The following is an 18,952-nucleotide window of genomic DNA, read 5'->3' on the forward strand; positions in this document are numbered from 1 at the left end:
GACAGCCCACCCCAAACTGGGGACACGGGGGACATTGGGGACACGGGGGACATTGGGGACATTGGGGGGGACACTGGGGACACTGGGGACAGCCCACCCCAAACTGGGGACATTGGGGACACTGGGGACATTGGGGACATTGGGGACAGCCCACCCCAAACTGGGGACACTGGGGACATTGGGGGGGACACTGGGGACACTGGGGACATTGGGGACAGCCCACCCCAAACTGGGGACATTGGGGGGGACACTGGGGACACTGGGGACAGCCCACCCCAAACTGGGGACATTGGGGACACTGGGGACATTGGGGACACTGGGGACAGCCCACGCCAAACTGGGGACACTGGGGACATTGGGGATATTGGGGGGGACACTGGGGACACTGAGGACATCCCACCCCAAACTGGGGACAGCCCACCCCAAATTGGGGACATTGGGGGGGACACTGGGGACATTGGGGACATTGGGGGGGACACTGGGAACACTGGGGACATTGGGGACAGCCCACCCCAAACTGGGGACATTGGGGGGGACACTGGGGACACTGGGGACAGCCCACCCCAAACTGCGGACACTGGGGACATTGGGGACACTGGGGGGGACACTGGGGACACTGGGGACAGCCCACTCCAAACTGGGGACACTGGGGACATTGGGGGGGACACTGAGGACATTGGGGACACTGGGGACATTGGGGACACGGGGGACAGCCCACCCCAAATTTGGGACACTGGGGACATTGGGGGGGACACTGGGGGGGACACTGGGGACATTGGGGACAGCCCACCCCAAACTGGGGACACTGGGGACATTGGGGACATTGGGGGGGATACTGGGGACATTGGGGACACTGAGGACATTGGGGACACTGGGGACACTGAGGACATTGGGGGGAACATTGGGGGGGACACTGGGGACATTGGGGACATTTGGGACACTGGGGACATTGGGGGGGACACTGGGGACACTGGGGACACTGGGGACACTGGGGACATTGGGGGGGGACACTGGGGACATTGGGGACACTGGGGACATTGGGGGGAACATTGGGGGGGACACTGGGGACATTGGGGACACTGGGGACATTGGGGGGAACATTGGGGGGGACACTGGGGACATTGGGGACATTGGGGACACTGGGGACATTGGGGGGGACACTGGGGACATTGGGGACATTGGGGACATTGGGGACACCGGCCAGGCCAGGGCAGGACCCCGCGCCTGGGGAGGGACAAACCCCAAAGGATCGGGGGGGGCCCGGGCCAGGAGCACCCCTGGGGGACCCCAAAACCGCCCAGGGACCCCAAAACTGCCCAGGGACCCCAAAAGTGCACCTGGAGACCCCAAAACCGCCCATGCACCCCAAAACTGCTCAGGGACCCCAAAACTGCACCTGGAGACCCCAAAACTGCCCATGCACCCCAAAACTGCTCCCTGCGCCCCAAAAATCCCGTCCCGGAGCAGGGAACGGTTTTGGGGTCACACCGAGGGGTGCGGGGACATTTTGGGTCCCCCTTTTCTGGGGTTCCCCCAAAAGTGCCCATGGAGCTTCCAGGGAATCCTCCAGGACACGGAGACCCCAAAACCGCTCCCTGCACCCCAAAAGTGCCCACGGACCCCAAAACTGCCCATGGAGTGTCCAGGGGATCCCCCAGGGCACAGAGACCCCAAAACTGCTCCCTGCACCCCAAAAACCCCATCCCGGAGCGGGGAATGGGTTTGGGGTCACACCGAGGGGCGAATCCCCCAAGAGACCCCAAAACTGCTCCGTGCACCCCAAAACTGCTCCGTGCACCCCAAAACTGCGCCCTCCACCCCAAAATTCCCATCCCGGAGCAGGGAACGGTTTTGGGGTCACACCGAGGGGTGAGGGGACATTTTGGGTCCCCCTTTTCTGGAGTCCCCCCAAACTGAGCATGAATCCTCCAGGGAATCCCCAGGTGACCCCAAAACTGCTCCCTGCACCCCAAAAATCCCAGCCCGGAGCGGGGAATGGGTTTGGGGTCACACCGAGGGGTGAATCCCCCAAGAGACCCCAAAACTGCTCCGTGCACCCCAAAACTGCGCACGGACCCTCCAGGAAACTCCCCAGTGCACGGAGACCCCAACATTTCTCCCCCCACCCCAAAACTGCCCACCGAGAGTCCTCAGGACACGGAGACCCCAAAACCGCTCCCTGCACCCCAAAACTGCCCATGGAGCCTCCAGGGAATCCCCCGGGACACGGAGACCCCAAAACCGCTCCCTGCACCCCAAAAACCCATCCCGGAGCAGGGAACGGTTTTGGGGTCACACCGAGGGGTGCGGGGACATTTTGGGTCCCCCTTTTCTGGGGTCCCCCCAAATTGAGCACGAAGGGAGGAGGCTTTTTCTCTCCAGGAGACCCCAAAACTGCTCCTTGCACCCCAAAATTGCGCACGGAGCCTCCAGGGAATCTCCCAGGTCATGGAAACCCCAAAACCTCTCACCGCACCCCAAAACTGCCCACGGAGCTCCAGGAGACCCCAAAACTGCTCCCTGCACCCCAAAAACCCCATTCCGGAGCAGGGAACGGTTTTGGGGTCACACCGAGGGGTGAGGGGACATTTTGGGTCCCCCTTTTCTGGGGTCCCCCCAATTTGAGCACGAAGGGAGGAGGCTTTTTCTCTCCAGGAGACCCCAAAACTGCTCCTTGCACCCCAAAATTGCGCACGGAGCCTCCAGGGAATCTCCCAGGTCATGGAAACCCCAAAACCTCTCACCGCACCCCAAAACTGCCCACGGAGCTCCAGGAGACCCCAAAACTGCTCCTTGCACCCCAAAAACCCCATTCCGGAGCAGGGAACGGTTTTGGGGTCACACCGAGGGGTGCGGGGACATTTTGGGTCCCCCTTTTCTGGGGTCCCCCCAATTTGAGCACGAAGGGAGGAGGCTTTTTCTCTCCAGGAGACCCCAAAACTGCTCCTTGCACCCCAAAAACCCCATTCCGGAGCAGGGAACGGTTTTGGGGTCACACCGAGGGGTGCGGGGACATTTTGGGTCCCCCTTTTCTGGGGTCCCCCCAAACTGAGCATGAATCCTCCAGGGAATCCTTCAGGTGACCCCAAAACTCCTCACCCCCCCCCCCCAAAACTGCCCACGCACCCCAAAATTCCCATCCCGGAGCAGGGAACGGTTTTGGGGTCACACCGAGGGGTGGGGGGGGGGGGGACATTTCGGGTCCCCCTTTTCTGCCCTGGGGGAGCTCCCGGGGGTGTCCCCCCAACCCCGACCCCAAATCCGGGGCTGTCCCCCCAAATCCGGGGGTGCGCGGCTGCGTCTCCCCAAAAGGAGAGAGGAAAGGGGAGACCCCAAACCCGCCCCAAACCTCGCGGGGGGATTTTGGGGACCCCCATGGAAAGGGGGGGGCACTCACCGTCCGAGGGGGTCCGGGGGGTTCGGGGGGTGCCGGGGGGGACCCCGATGGTTTTGGGGGGGGCGCGGAGGAGGCGCCGCCGCCCGCCGGCATCGCGGGCTTGGGATCGGGATCGACTTCGGGATCGACTTTGGGATCGACTTTGGGATCGTCACGGCGGGGAGGGGCCCTGGGACCGCCGGGGGGGCTGCGGGAACGGGGGTGCGGGGATGGGAACCCCCCAAAATGGGTCTGAGCGTTATTGGGGTGCGGGCATGCGGGAATTCCCCAAAAGTGACCCCAAAAGTGCGGGGGCACAACCGGGATATTTGGGATTTCCTTTGGGATCGTCACGGCGGGGGGGCGGCGCTGGAACCGCCGGGGGGGGGGGGGGGATCCCGAGCACAGGACCCCCCAAAATGGGTCTGAGCGTTATTGGGGTGCGGCCATGCGGGAATTCCCCAAAAGTGACCCCAAAAGTGCGGGGGCACAATCAGGATCGGGATATTTGGGGTTTCCTTTGGGATTTCCTTTGGGATCGTCACGGCGGGGAGGCGACGCTGGAACTGCCGGGGGGGCTTCGGGCACGGGACCCCCCCAAAATGGGTCTGAGCGTTATTGGGGTGCGGGGATGCGGGAATTCCCCAAAAGTGACCCCAAAAATGACCCCAAAAGTGCGGGTGCACAACCGGGATATTTGGGATTTCCTTTGGGATTTCCTTTGGGATCGTCACGGCGGGGAGGCGGCGCTGGAGGAACAGGGGGGGCTTCGGGAAGGGGATCCCCCCCAAAAATGGGTCTGAGCGTTATTGGGGTGCGGGGATGCGGGAATCCCCCCGTGACCCCAAAAGTGCGGGGGCACAACCGGGACCCCCCCCCCCGCCCCGTTTTGGGGCGCTCCGCATTGCGGGGTTCAGGGCCGGAGGGGGGGATCCCAAAATTTGGGGTCCCTCCCACTGCTGCGCTGCTCGATATTGGGGTGTGGGGATGGGGGAACCCCCATGGCGGTGACCCCAAAACTGGGGGTGCGGGGCTGGGTAAAATCCCCGTTCCTGACCCCAAAACTGCCAAGCTGGATCCCCCCCGTTCGTGGCTCAAATTTGGGGGTGCGGGGCTGGATCCGCCCCATTTCTGACCCCAATTTGGGGGTGCAGACCTGGGCAAACCCCCCCTGATCCTGACCCCAAAACTGGGGGTGCAGGGCTGGGTAAAGCCCCCCGTTCCCGACCCCAGTTTGGGGGTGCAGGGTTGGATCCCCCCCCCCCGGTGTTCCCGATTTGGGGAGCGGAACCGGGGCCGGTTCCCCTCCTGTGCTCCCCCATTTTGGGGTTCAGGGCCGGGTCCCCATGCGTGTCCCCATTTTGGGGTTCATGGCCGGTCACCCCCCTTGTGCTGCCCCATTTCGGGGTTCAGGCCCGGTCCCCATTCCCGGTGTCCCCAGCACTGTCGGGGTCACAGCCGCTGTCCCCTCCTGTCCCCTCCCCCCCGTCCCCAAAATTGGGCCCCCCCCCAAGCCACGCGCAAGCCACGTGACCGCCCCGCCCCCTCCCTGTGTTTACATGTTCCAGCCAATCAGCGTGCTTCTACAAAGGCGCCCTGGCGGCGATGCGGCTTTGTGACGTCTCTCCCCATTGGGCGAAGCGCCTGTCAATCATCCTCCAACCGCGGGGGCGGGGCGTTCGGTGTTATTTACATCGCACGTGGCCCCGCCCCCCGCGCGCTGCCTGTCTGCCCCACGTGGGCGACGCGTGCGCTCAGCCAATCAGAGCCGCCGGCATCAGCCAATCCGGAGACCCGCTCGGTGGGTGGGGTTAACCGCATGATTGACAACTCCGCGGCCCAATAGCAACGCGCTTTATATCCGTGCCGTCCAACCAGAACGCTGGAAGGCGGGGCCACGCGGCGGGGCCGGCCAATGGGAGGGGTGGGCGTGGCGGCGGCGGGAGGGGCGGGGCGTGGCGGCGGCGGAGGGCGCGGAGCGGCACCGGCCGGGCCCGAGGTACCGGGGGGGACCCGGGGGCGGCTCCGGGACACGGCCCGGGCCCGGCGGGGGGAGCGGCGCGGGGCGCCCCGGGGGGCACGCGGGGAGCGCGGCACCGGCGGGGCCATGGGGGCTCCGGGCCCGGGCCCGAGCAGGCCCCGCTGTCCCGCGGGCTCCGGGGGCTCCTGGCGCGGCACCCCCGGGAGCGGCACCGCGGCATTCCCGAGAGCCCCGGAGTGCGCTCGTTGTGGGCCGGGATCGGCTCCCGCACCCCGTTCCCATTCCCAATCCTGTTCCCATTCCCATTCCCGTCCCATTCCCAACCCCATCCCCGTTCCCATTCCCATTCCCATTCCTGTCCTGTTCCCATTCCCATCCCCGTTCCCATTCCCATTCCTAATCCTGTTCCCATTCCCATCCCAGTCTCGTTCCAATTCCCAGTCCTATTGCCGTCCCATTCCTATTCCCATCCCAATCCCATTCCCATCCCAATCCCATTCCCATTCCCTTTTCCATTCCAATCCCAATCCCATCCCCATTCCCATCCCAATCCCGTCCCATTCCCATCTCATACCCAATGCCCCTCCCATTTCTATTGCCAATCCCATTCCTTTCCCGTTCCCAATCCAGTTCCCTTTCCCGTTCCCTTCTCCATTCCCATCCCAATCCCATCTCGGTTCCCATCCCCATCCTCATCCCATTCCCAATCCTGTTCCCATTCCCTTTTTCATTCCCATCCCAATCCCAATCACATCCCATTCCCATTCCTAATCCCATTCCCGTTCCCATCCCAATCCCAATCCCATTCCTATCCTGTTCCCAATCCTATTCCCTTTCCCGTTCCCTTCTCCATTCCCATCCCAATCCCATCTCGGTTCCCATTCCCATTCCAAATCCGGTTCCCATCCCATTCCCATTCCCATTCCCATTCCCATTCCCATTCCCATTCTATTTCCATCCCATACCCATTCTCATTCTCATTCTCAATCCCATCTTGGTTCCCATTCCCATCCCAATCCCAATCCCATCCCTGTCCCCATTCCTACTCCTAATCCCATCCCAATCCCATTCCCCATTCCCATCCCATTCCTGTTCCCTTTTCCATTCCCATTCCCATCCCAGTCCCATCCCTGTTCCCATTCCTATTCCTAATCCCATCCCAATCCCATCCCCATTCCCATCCCATTCCTGTTCCCTTTTCCATTCCCAATCCCATCCCAATCCCAATCCCATCCCTGTCCCCATTCCTATTCCTAATCCCATCCCAATGCCAATCCCATTCCCCATTCCTGTTCCCTTTTCCATTCCCAATCCCATCCCAATCCCACCCCAATCCCATCCCAATCCCATCCCAATCCCATTCCCAATCCCATCCCAATCCCATCCCAATCCCATTCCCAATCCCATCCCAATCCCACCCCAATCCCATCCCAATCCCATCCCAATCCCATCCCAATCCCACCCCAATCCCATCCCAATCCCATCCCAATCCCATTCCCAATCCCATCCCAATCCCATCCCAATCCCATTCCCAATCCCATCCCAATCCCATTCCCAATCCCATCCCAATCCCATCCCAATCCCATCCCAATCCCATTCCCAATCCCATCCCAATCCCATCCCAATCCCATCCCAATCCCATTCCCAATCCCATCCCAATCCCACCCCAATCCCATCCCAATCCCATTCCTTAGGCTCAGGCACCCCCGATTCCCAATGGATCCCCCAGCCTGTACCACTCTCACATTTAGGGGTGGTCTCTGCCCCCAAATTCCCCCTCCCACCGGGATTTGGGACGTTCCTGGGATTTTTGGGATCTTTTCCAAGCCATGCCAGCCTGCAGGGCCTCGTGGGGACACCAGGCTGGGTGTCCAGCATCCCAAATCCAGGATTTGGGAAAGGCTTTCCCACACTCCATGGGATTTTTGGGATAAAAACTTTGGGATTTGGGGCGTCATCCTGCAAACATCCACGTCTGGGGAATTTGGGGTTTTCATGGAATCCTGGAATGGTTTGGGGTTGGAAAAACCTTAAATCCCATCCAGGGATGTTTTCCACTATCCCAGGTGGATCCAGCCCGGCCTTGGCATCCAGGAATTCCCTGGGAATTCCATTCCAGCCAGGAATCCCAGCCCAATCTCCCCTTTCCCAGTGGGAGCCATTCCCTGGCTCCTGTCCCTCCATCCCGTGTCCCCTTTTTAAAATAATCCCTGATCCCTGAAACCCAAACATTCCTTTTCCCATTTTTTTTCCCATTTTTTTCTCTGTTTTCCCCCCCATTTTTTTCTCCCATTTCCCTCCATTTTTCTCATTTTTTCCCCTTTCCCCCCCATTTTTTTTCTCCCCTTTTCCCTCATTTTTTTCCTGTTTTTCCCCCCCCTTTTTCCCTCTCCAGCTCTCCTGGAGCCCCTTCAGGCCCTCAGAGAATTCCCTGGATTTTCCCTTCTCCAGGGGAACATTCCCAGCTCTCCCAGCCTGGCTCCTCTCCCAGTTCCATACAGATTTAACCCTTTGGGAATTCTCCCAGATTCCCATCCCAATCCAGGGCTCCTCTCACTCCACAGGAAAGGAGGGAAATGGGATTTTCCCTTCCCAGGAAATTTTGGGAATGATGAAAACCCCCAGGGCTCAGCCATTCCCAATGGGGTGGGACAATCCTGGAGCTGTCACTGCTCCTGGGGGAATCCCAGCTGTGGAATCCCAGGAGAATTCCAGCTCTGAAACCCCAGATTTCCAGCTTTGGAATCCTGGGAGAATTCCAGTTATGGAGTCCTGGAAGAATTCCAGCTCTGAAATCCTGGGAGAATTCCAGGTTTGGAGAATTCCAGCTCTGGAATCCCAGGAAAATTCCAATTTTGGAATCCAGGGAGAATTCCAGCTGTGGAGTGCTGGGAGAACTCCAGATCCCAATCCCAGGAGAATTCCAGCTCCAGAATCGCAAGGGAATTCCAGTTTGGGAATCCCGGGAGAATTCCAGCTCCAAAATCCTGGGACAATTCCAGCTTTGGAGTCCTGTGAGAATTGCAGCTCTGAAATCCCATGAGAATTCCCATTTTGGAATGCTGGGAAAGTTCCAGTTTTGGAATCCTGGAAGAATTCCAGTTATGGAATCCCGAGAGAATTCCAGCTCTGAAATCCTGGGAGAATTCCAGTTTTGGAGAATTCCAGCTCCGGAGTCTTGGGAAAATTCCAGCTTTGGAGTCCCAGGATATTTCCAGCTTTGGAATCCTGGGAGAATTCCAACTCTGCAATCCCAGGAGAATTCCAGTTTGGGAATCCCAGGACAATTCCAGCTTTGGAATCCCAGGACAATCCCAGCTCCCCATCCCAGGATCTGCCGTGGTCCTGGTCCCGCCTGTTCCGGTGGGATTTTGGGATTTTTGGGAAGTGGAATCCCGGAATTGTGGGATGGTTCTGGTGGGAAAAGGGATGAGAAATCCCAAATCCCAGCTGGGCTTCCCTTCCCGCTTTTCCAGAGGGAATGGGGCTGGGGAGCAGAGCCAGGGATGAATTCCCTGTGGAATTCCTGGCTGGAATTGCTGCTCCTGTTGGATTTTCCCCAGGGAAGGAATTCTGCTGGTTAACCCTTCCTGTGCCATGGGGATGCACCCAGCCAGGCTGGCAGAGCTGGGAATGTTCCCCTGGAGAAGGGAAAAATCCAGGGAATGCTCAGAGTCCCTGAAGGGGCTCCAGGAGAGCTGGAGAAAGGAAAAAGGGGGGGGGGGGAGGGGGAAAAAAAAGAGAGAAAAAAAGGAGAAAATGGGAGAAAAAAGAGGGGGAAAATGGAAAAAGGAATGTTTGGGTTTCAGGGATCAGGGATTATAAAACAGGGGATAAGGGATGGAGGGACAGGAGCCAGGGAATGGCTCCCACTGGGAAAGGGGAGATTGGGCTGGGATCTTGGCAAGGAATTGCTGGCTGGGAGGGTGGGCAGGGGCTGGGCTGGAATTCCCAGATTTGCTGTGGCTGCCCCTGGATCCCTGGCAGTGCCCAAGGCCAGGCTGGATCCACCTGGGATGGTTGGAAGTGTCCCTGCCCATGGATGGGGTGGGACTGGATGGGATTTAAGGTCTTTTCCAGCCCAAACCATTCCAGAATTCTGGGACTCTTTTGCTCTGTGAGAGCTGGGAATGTTCCCCTGGAGAAGGGAAAATCCAGGGAATCCTCAGAGTCCCTGCAGGGGCTCCAGGAGAGCTGGAGAGGGACTGGGGACAAGGCCTGCAGGGACAGGAGCCAGGGAATGGCTCCCACTGGGAAAGGGGAGATTGGGCTGGGATCTTGGCAAGGAATTGCTGGCTGGGAGGGTGGGCAGGGGCTGGGCTGGAATTCCCAGATTTGCTGTGGCTGCCCCTGGATCCCTGGAATTAATTAATCCAAGGCCAGGCTGGATCCACCTGGGACAGTGGGAGGTGTCCCTGCCCATGGATGGGATGGGAATTTTTGGGATTTAAGGTCTTTTCCAACCCAAACCATTCCAGGATTGTGGAGCCCCTCTGCTCTGGGAGAGCTGGGAATGTTCCCCTGGAGAAGGGAAAAATTCCAGGGAATATTTAAAATCCCAAAAGAGGCTCCAAGAGAGCTGGAGAGGGCCAGGAATGGAATCCCGTGGGATCAGGGCTGGCTGTGGGACCTGCAGCTGCTCCCTCATTCCCGAATCCCAAATTCCCAGAGTCCCCAAGGATGAATGGCTCCGAGCTCGCCGGCAGCACGGCCTCCAGCCCCAAATCCAAGGAGGATCCCGTGGGGAATGGGCACGAGGAGAAGGAGAACAATCCCTTCGCCGAGTACATGTGGATGGAGAACGAGGAGGACTTCAACCGGCAGGTGAGATTCCAAAGCTGGGAATTCCTGGGGTCTGGGAACAGCCTGGGGGTGATTCCCAGAGAATTCCACATCCAGGAATTCCTGGGGTCTGGGAACAGCCTGGGGGTGATTCCCAAAGCTGGGAATTCCTGGGGTCTGGGAACAGCCTGGGGGTGATTCCCAGAGAATTCCACATCCAGGAATTCCTGGGGTCTGGGAACAGCCTGGGGGTGATTCCCAGAGAATTCCACATCCAGGAATTCCTGGGGTTTGGGAGCAGCCTGGGGGTGATTCCCAGAGAATTCCACATCCAGGAATTCCTGGGGTTTGGGAGCAGCCTGGGGGTGATTCCCAGAGAATTCCACATCCAGGAATTCCTGGGGTTTGGGAACAGCCTGGGGGTGATTCCCAGAGAATTCCACATCCAAGAGTTCGTGAAATTCAGAGCAGATTTCATCCCGGGATTGATTCCCAGAGATTCCCACATCCAGGAATTCTCATGATTCAGGGTGGGTTTCAGTCTGGGGGTGGGCGACTCTCAGAAATTCCCAGTTTGGGAATTCTTGGGATTTGGGAACAGCCTGAATCCCAGAGATTCCCACATCCAGGAATTCTCAGGATTCATGGTGGATTTCAGCCTGGAGTAATTCCCAGAAATTCCTACAGCTGAGATTTCTACAAGGTGGATTTTAACTTGGGGGTGATTCCCAGGGATTCTCACATCCAGGGATTCTTGGGATTTGGGATCAGGGCAGATTTCAGCCTGGGGGTGATTCCCAGAGATTCCTACATTTGGGAATTGTTGGGATTTGGGAACGGGCTGGATTTTAGCCTGGGGTTGATTCCCAGAGAATTCCCACATCCACGAATTCTTGGGATTTGGATTTCAGCCTGGGGTGATTCCCAGAGATTCCCACATTTGGGAATTCTTGGGATTTTGCTTCAGCCTGAATCCCAGAGGATTCCCACATTTGGGAATTCTTGGGATTCAGGGCAGATTTCAGCCTGGGGGTGATTCCCAGACATTCCTGCATTTGGGAATTGTTGGGATTTGGGAATGGAGCAGATTTCACCCTAGGGTTGATTCCCAGAGAATTCCACATCCAGGAATTCCGGGATTTGGACTTCAGCCTAAGGGGATTTCCCAGAGATTCCCACATTTGGGAAATCTTGGGATTTAGATTTCAGCCTGGGATTGATTCCCAGAGATTCCCACATCCAGGAATTCTTGGGATTTGGGAGCAGCCTGGGGTGATTCCCAGAGATTCCCACATCCAGGGATTCTTGGGATTTGGGATTCAGGGCGGGTTTCAGTTTGGGGTGAATCCCAGAAATTCCTGCATTTGGGAATTCTTGGGATTTGGGAACAGGGCAGATTTTAGCCTGGGAGTGATTCCCAGAGGTTCCCACATTTGGGAAATCTTGGGATTTGGATTTCAGCCTGGGGGTGATTCCCAGAGAATTCCACAGCCAGGAGTTCTTGGGGTTTGTGTTCAGCCTGGGGGTGATTCCCAGAGATTCCCATGTCCAGGAATTCTCTGGATTCAGGGTGGATTTCAGCCTGGGATTGATTCACAGAGGTTCCCACATTTGGGAATTTTGGGGTTTGTGTTCAGCCTGGGGTGATTCCCAGAGGTTCCCACATCCAGGAATTCTCTGGATTCAGGGTGGATTTCAGTCTGTCAATGACTCCCAGACATTCCCACATTCTGGAACTCTCAGGATTTGGGAACGGGGCAGATTTCAGCCTGGGGGTGATTCCCAGAGGTTCCCACATCCAGGAATTCCTGGGATTTGGATTTCAGCCTGGGGGTGATTCCCAGAGAAATTCCTCCAGCTGGGAATTCTCCAAGATGGATTTTAGCTTGAGGGTGATTCCCAGAGATTCCAACATTGGGGAATGCTCAGGATTCAGGTTGGATTTCAGCCTGGGATTGATTCCCAGACAATTCTATATCCAGGAATTCTTGGGATTTGGGTTCAGCCTGGGGATGATTCCCAGACATTCCCACATCCAGGAATTCTCCGCATTCAGGGTGGATTTCAGCCTGGAGTGATTCCCTGAGGTTCCCACAGCTGAGGATTCTCCAAGGTGGATTTTAGCTTGGGAGTGATTCCCAGAGATTCCCACATCCAGGAGTTCTTGGGATTCAGGGCGGATTTCAGCCTGGGATTGATTCCCAGAGATTCCTACATTTGGGAATTGTTGGGATTTGGGAACAGGGTGGATTTCAGCCTGGGGATGGTTCCCAGAGAATTCCACATCCAGGAATTCCCAGAGCATTCCACATCCAGGAATTCTCGGGATTTGGGTTCAGCCTGGGGATGATTCCCAGACATTCCCACATTGTGGAACTCTCAGGATTTGGGAACGGGGCAGATTTCCGCCTGGGGGGGGAGGTGATTCCCAGAGAATTCCACATCCAGGAATTCCCAGAGATTCCCACATTCCCAATTGGGAATATTCCTGGAATTATTCCTGGAAAAGAGCTGGAATCCCCATTCCTGGTGGGATTTAACGGATGTGGCGCTTGGGGACAGGAAGGATCTCTGAGGGCTTTTCCTCAAGAATTCCATGAGCCCCAAGGGATTTTCCAGGCCCTTCCCATGGAAAATCCCTTGGAATTCCTTCCCTTGGAATGTCCCTGGGCAGGTGGAGGAGGAGCTGCAGGAGCAGGAATTCCTGGATCGCTGCTTCCAGGAGATGCTGGAGGAGGAGGACCAGGACTGGTTCATCCCGGCGCGGGATCTCCCGCAGGGAATGGCGCAGCTCCAGCAGCAGCTGCACGGGCTGGCCGTGGGCGACGGGCACGGGACGGACGACATCCTGGTGAGCAGGAGCGGCACATTCCTGGGATTGGCACATTCCTGGGATTGGCACAGCCCTGGGATTGGCACGGCCCTGGGATTGGCACGGCCCTGGGATTGGCACATTCCTGGGATTGGCACGGCCCTGGGATTGGCACGGCCCTGGGATTGGCACATTCCTGGGATTGGCACAGCCCTGGGATTGGCACATTCCCTGCGATTGGCACAGCCCTGGGATTGGCACATTCCTGGGATTGGCACAGCCCTGAGATTGGTGCATTCCTGGGGTTGGCACATTCCTGGGATTGGCACATTCCTGGGATTGGCACAGCCCTGGGATTGGCACGGCCCTGGGATTGGCACATTCCTGGGATTGGCACATTCCTGGGATTGGCACAGCCCTGGGATTGGCACAGCCCTGGGATTGGCACGGCCCTGGGATTGGCACGGCCCTGGGATTGGCACATTCCTGGGATTGGCACAGCCCTGAGATTGGCACATTCCTGGGATTGGCACATTCCTGGGATTGGCGCACCCTGAGATTGGCACAGCCCTGAGATTGGTGCATTCCTGGGATTGGCACAGCCCTGGGATTGGCACATTCCTGGGATTGGCACATTCCCTGGGATTGGCACGGCCCTGGGATTGGCACAGCCCTGGGATTGGCACATTCCTGGGATTGGCATATTCCCTGGGATTGGCACAGCCCTGAGATTGGCACATTCCTGGGATTGGCACATTCCTGGGATTGGCACACCCTGAGATTGGCACAGCCCTGAGATTGGTGCATTCCTGGGATTGGCACATTCCTGGGATTGGCACAGCCCTGGGATGGGCACATTCCTGGGATTGGCGCATTCCCTGAGATTGCCACATTCCTGGGATTGGCACATTCCTGGGATTGGCACATTCCTGGGATTGGCACATTCCCGGGATTGGCACGGCCCTGAGATTGGCACAATCCTGGGATTGGCACAGCCCTGGGATTGGCACATTCCCTGGGATTGGCACATTCCTTGGAATTCTCCCATCCCTGGAATTCTACCCCTGGAATTGTCCCGTCCTTGAAATTGTCCCATCCATGGAATTGTCCAATGCCTGGAATTCTCCTATCCCTGGAATTGACCAATCCTTGGAATTGGCCCATCCCTGAAATTCTACCCCTGGGATCCCCCCTTGGAATTGTCCCATTCTTAAAATTGTCCCATCTATGGAATTGTCCCATCCTTGGAATTCTCCTATCCCTGGAATTCTGTCCCTGGAGTTGTCCCATCCCTGGAATTTTTTCACAGGAATTGGCCCATCCCTGGAATGGGCCCATCCTTGGAATTCTCCTGTCTCTGGAATTCTCCCATCCTTAAAATTGTCCAATCCCTGGTATTGTCCTGTCCTTGGAATTGTCTCATCCTTGGAATTCTATCCCTGGAATTCTCCCATGCTTGAAATTGTCCCATCCATGGAATTGTCCATTCCTTGGAATTCTGTCCCTGGAATTGTCCCATCCTTAAAATTGTCCTCTCCCTGGAATTGCCCCTGGATCCCTGGAAGTGTCCAAGGCCAGATTGGATCCACCTGGAATATTTGGATTGGATGGAATTTAAGGAGGGGATTGGAATGGGGTTGGGATGGGATTTGATGGGATTTAGGGATGGGATTTAAAGATAGAATTTAAGGATAGGATTCAAGGATCCCTTCCCGCCCAAACCATTCCACAATTCCATAAATCCGCTCTCCACACCATCCCTCAGAACCCCCAGATTTCCCAAATCCAACCCAAGACCCCAAACCTCGGGAACCATCCCAAAATCCCTGGAATTCCCAACAATGACCAATCCCATTCCCATTTTTTTTTTTTTTTTCCCAGAGCAAAAGCAACTTGAATCCAGACGCCAAGGAATTCGTTCCCGGAGTGAAGTACTGACCTCGGAAATTCGGGAATGGCCTGGCCAGAGACTGAATCCCTGCTCCAGGGAAAAGTTGGGACATGGGAAGAGCCCGGAGCGGCTCCGGCACCGGGATCTGCTCCGGCTCCAAGTACTTCTGGTTTTCCCTAATTTTTTTTTTTCTTTTTTTTCCTGGCTTTTCCTCACTTTTTCTTGGCAGTTTTTGGCTTCCTGGGATTTGCGGTGACCCCGCCAGCAGGAAAATCTTGGGGGAAAATCATGGAAAAATCACGGGAATATCATGGAAAAATTTTGGGAAAATGACAGGAAAATCCTGGAAAAATAATGCAAAAATTGATGGGAAAATCACAGGAAAATCTTGGGAAAAATAATGGAAAATCATGGGAAAATAATGGGAAAATAATGGGAAAAATAATGGAAAATCACAGGAAAGTCATGGAAAATCACAAGAAAATAATGGGAAAATCTTGAGAAAAATAATGGAAAGATCATGGAAAAATCTTGGGAAAAATAATGGGAAAAATCTTGAGAAAATAATGGGAAAATCTTGGTAAAAATCATGGGAAAATGACAGGAAAATTATGGAGAAATCATGGAAAAATCACAGGAAAATCATGGAAGATCTTGGGGGGAAATAATGGGAAAAATAATGGAAAAATAATGGAAAATCACAGCAAAATAATGGAAAAATCTTGGGAAAAAATAATTGAAAAATCATGAAAAAATCACAAGAAAAGCATGGAAAAATCACGGGAAAATCTTGGGAAAAATAATGGAAAAATAATGGAAAATCACAGCAAAATAATGGAAAAATCTTGGGAAATATCATGGAAAAAATCACAAGAAAAGCATGGAAAAATCATGGAAAAATCATGGGAAATCAATAATGGGAAAATCATGGAAAAATAATGGAAAATCAATAATGGGAAAATCATGGAAAAATAATGGGAAATCAATAACGGGAAAATCATGGAAAAATAATGGGAAATCAATAATGGGAAAATCAGGTTTTCCTGCTTCCAGAGGATTTAGGATTGGGAGCTGCACTGGATTTTCCCTGGTCTTTTGGAATATGATTTTCCCTGATTATTCTGGAATGCGATTTTCCCCGATTTTTTCCAGAATGGGATTTTCCCTGATTTTTCTGGACTGGAATTTTCCCTGATTTTTCCGGAATGGGATTTTCCCTGCTGGAAGTGAAGGGTTCCGAGGTGCAATCCCGAAATTCCTCCATATGGAAGCTGAGCAGGGGGATCCTGCCAATCCCAGAGGTTTTTAGGGAAACCTGGATTTCCCCAAACTCCTCTTCCCCTTATGGAATTCCTCAGCTCATCCAACACTACAGCCCCTAATTCCTCACAGGTGAAAAATCCAAGGAAAACTGAATTCCTGAGAAAAGAGAGGGTTGGGATGAGGGGTATTTTGGGATGTGGTGGGAATATCCTGGTGCTGATCCCTTTTCCAAGGATCCTGGGGTGGGATCCGTGTCTCCATCAGAATTTGATCCTGGGAATTTCCTTCTCCATCCATGGGAGCTGCAGCTCCCTAAATCCCGGCCAATTCCCAAAGTTCTGAAATGCTCAGAAATCCAAGGAAAGCAGGAGATCCTTGGGATTGGGAATCCCTGTCCAAGGAAATGAGGAAGTTTTTGGGATTGGAAATCCCTATCCAGGAAAAGTGGGAGCTTCCCAAGGTCAGAAATTCCTATCTAAGGAAATCAGAAGCTCATTTGGATTGGGAATCCCTGTTCAGGGAAATCAGGAATTCCTTGGGATTGGGAATCCCTGTCTGGAGAAATCAGGAACTTTTTGGGATTGGGAATCCCTATCCAATGAAATCAGGAGCTCCTCAGGGTCAGAAATCCCTGTCCAGGGAAATCAGGAACTCTTTGGGATTGGGAATCTCTATCCAAGGAAATCAGGAAATTTTTGGGATTGGAAATCCCTGTCCAAGAAGAGCAGGAGCTTGCCAGGGTCAGAAATCCCTATCCAAGGAAGTCAGGATATTTTTGGGATTGGAAATCCCTGTCCAAGGAAATCAGGAACTTCCCAAGGTCAGAAACCCCATCCAGGGAAACCAGGAACTTCCTGGAATTGGGAATCCCTGTCAGGGAAATCGGGAACTCTCTGGGATTGCAAATCCCTGTCCAGAGAAATCGGGGATGTTTTGGGATTGCAAATCCCTACAGAGGAAAAGCAGGAGCTCCTTGGGGTTGGGAATCCTCATCCAAGGAAATCAGGAACTTTTTGGGATTGGGAATCCCTATCCAAGGAGAGCAGGAGCTTCCCAAGGTCAGAAATCCCTATCCAGGGAAAGCAGGAACTTTTTGGGATTGGGAATCCCTGTCCAACGAAATCAGGAGCTCCTTGGGATTAGGAATCGCTATCCAAGGACATCAGGAAATTTTTGGGATTGGAAATGCCCGTCCAGGAAAGTGGGAGCTTCCCAAGGTCAGAAATCTGTATCCAAGGAAGTCAAGAGATTTTTGGGATTGGAAATCCAATTAAATCAGGAGCTCCTCGGGGCCAGCAATCCCTGTTCAAGGAAATCAGGAATGTTTTGGAGTTGGAAATCCCTCCCCAGGAAAAATGGGAGCTTCCCAAGGTCAGAAATCCCTATCCAAGGAAATCAGGAACTTCCAAAGGTCAGAAACCCTGTCCAGGGAAATCGGGAATTTCCTGGAATTGGGAATCCCTATCTGGAGAAAGTGGGAGCTCTTTGGGGTTGGGAATCCCTATCCAGGAAAAATGGGAGCTTCCCAAGGTCAGAAATCCCTATCCAAGGAAATCAGAATATTTTTGGGATTGGAAATCCCTATCCAGGGAAAGCAGGAACTCCTTGGGATTTGGAATCTCTATCCAGGGAATGCAGGAGCTGATTTGGATTAGGAATCTCTATCCAAGGAAATCCAGAAACTTTTGGGATTGGGAAATCTGTTCAAGGAAATCAGGAACTTTTTGGGATTGGAAATGCCCCTCGAAGAAAAGTGGGAGCTTCCCGAGGTCAGAAATCCCTATCCAAGGAAATCAGAAGTTCCTTGGGATTGGGAATCCCTATCCATGGAAATCAGGAGTTTCCCAAGGTCAGAAGTCCCTATCCAGAGAAAGTGGGAGCTCTTTGGAATTGCGAATCCCTATCCAGAGAAATTGGGAATCTTTTGGGATTGCAAATCCCTACAGAGAAAAAGCAGGAGCTCCTTAGGGTCAGGAATCCCTATCCAAGGAAATCAGGAGCTTTTTGGGATTGGGAATCCCTATCCAAGGAAAGCGGGATCTTCCAAAGGTCAGAAATCCCTGTCCAAGGAAATCAGGAGCTCCGTAGGATTGGGAATCCCTGTCCAGGGAAATCAGGAACTTCCCAAGGTTGGAAACCCTATCCAGGGAAACCAGGAACTTCCTGGAATTGGGAATTCCTGTCTGGAGAAATCAGGAGTGTTTTGGGATTGAAAATCCCTACAGAGGAAAAATAGGAGCTCCTTGTGGCCAGAAACCCCTGTCCAGGGAAATCAGGAACTTTTTGGGATTGGGAATGTCTGTCTGGAGAACGTAGGAGCTCTTTGGGATTGGGAAAGCAGGAAGTTTTTGGGATTGGGAATCCCTGTCCAGGGAAAGCAGGAGCCTCCCAGGGTTACAAACCCCTATCCCTGGAAAACGGGACCTTTTTGGGGTTGGGAATCCCAAACCAGGCGCATTCCAAAGGCTCCAAACCCTTTTCCAGGGAAATTGGGATCTGCTGGGCTGGGGAACCCCGGGAAAGCAGCAGCCCCAGCGCCATTCCCGCTGCTCATCCGTGAAAATCCCCATGGATCAGCGGGATCGGGGCCGCTGGAGCGTGAACAGGGCTGAGCTCATGGAATTCCCGGCATTCCCGCTGTTCCCAGCCCCCCTGGAAACCCCACAAACCCCATTTGGGCTGGGCAGGCTGGGATCCATCCCGTGGAGCGATGCCACGTTTTCCCCTCCTCTTTTTCCCGGTTTTCCTTGGATTTCTCCCCCAAATCCCTCCTTTTCCCCCACCACCCCCCAATGCTGTAAATTTTGGACGAGGTGAATCCCAAATAAACTTTTTTTGGAAGGGAGT

General features: G+C 54.7%; 1 protein-coding gene across 1 annotated transcript; it reads left to right on the plus strand.

Moving 5' to 3' along the window:
• The first annotated feature begins 5,324 nt into the window (after nt 1-5,324).
• Nucleotides 5,325-18,950, plus strand: PAIP2B (poly(A) binding protein interacting protein 2B). The gene is made up of 4 exons (XM_059469777.1): nt 5,325-5,375; nt 10,027-10,181; nt 12,814-12,990; nt 14,833-18,950. The coding sequence occupies exons 2-4, from the start codon at nt 10,038-10,040 to the stop codon at nt 14,887-14,889; spliced, it is 378 nt and encodes a 125-aa protein (XP_059325760.1). The 5' UTR covers nt 5,325-5,375; nt 10,027-10,037; the 3' UTR covers nt 14,890-18,950.
• Nucleotides 18,951-18,952: the final 2 nt, after the last annotated feature.

This window comes from Ammospiza nelsoni, chromosome 4, assembly GCF_027579445.1.
Source record: "Ammospiza nelsoni isolate bAmmNel1 chromosome 4, bAmmNel1.pri, whole genome shotgun sequence".
NCBI classification, from domain to species: domain Eukaryota; kingdom Metazoa; phylum Chordata; class Aves; order Passeriformes; family Passerellidae; genus Ammospiza; species Ammospiza nelsoni.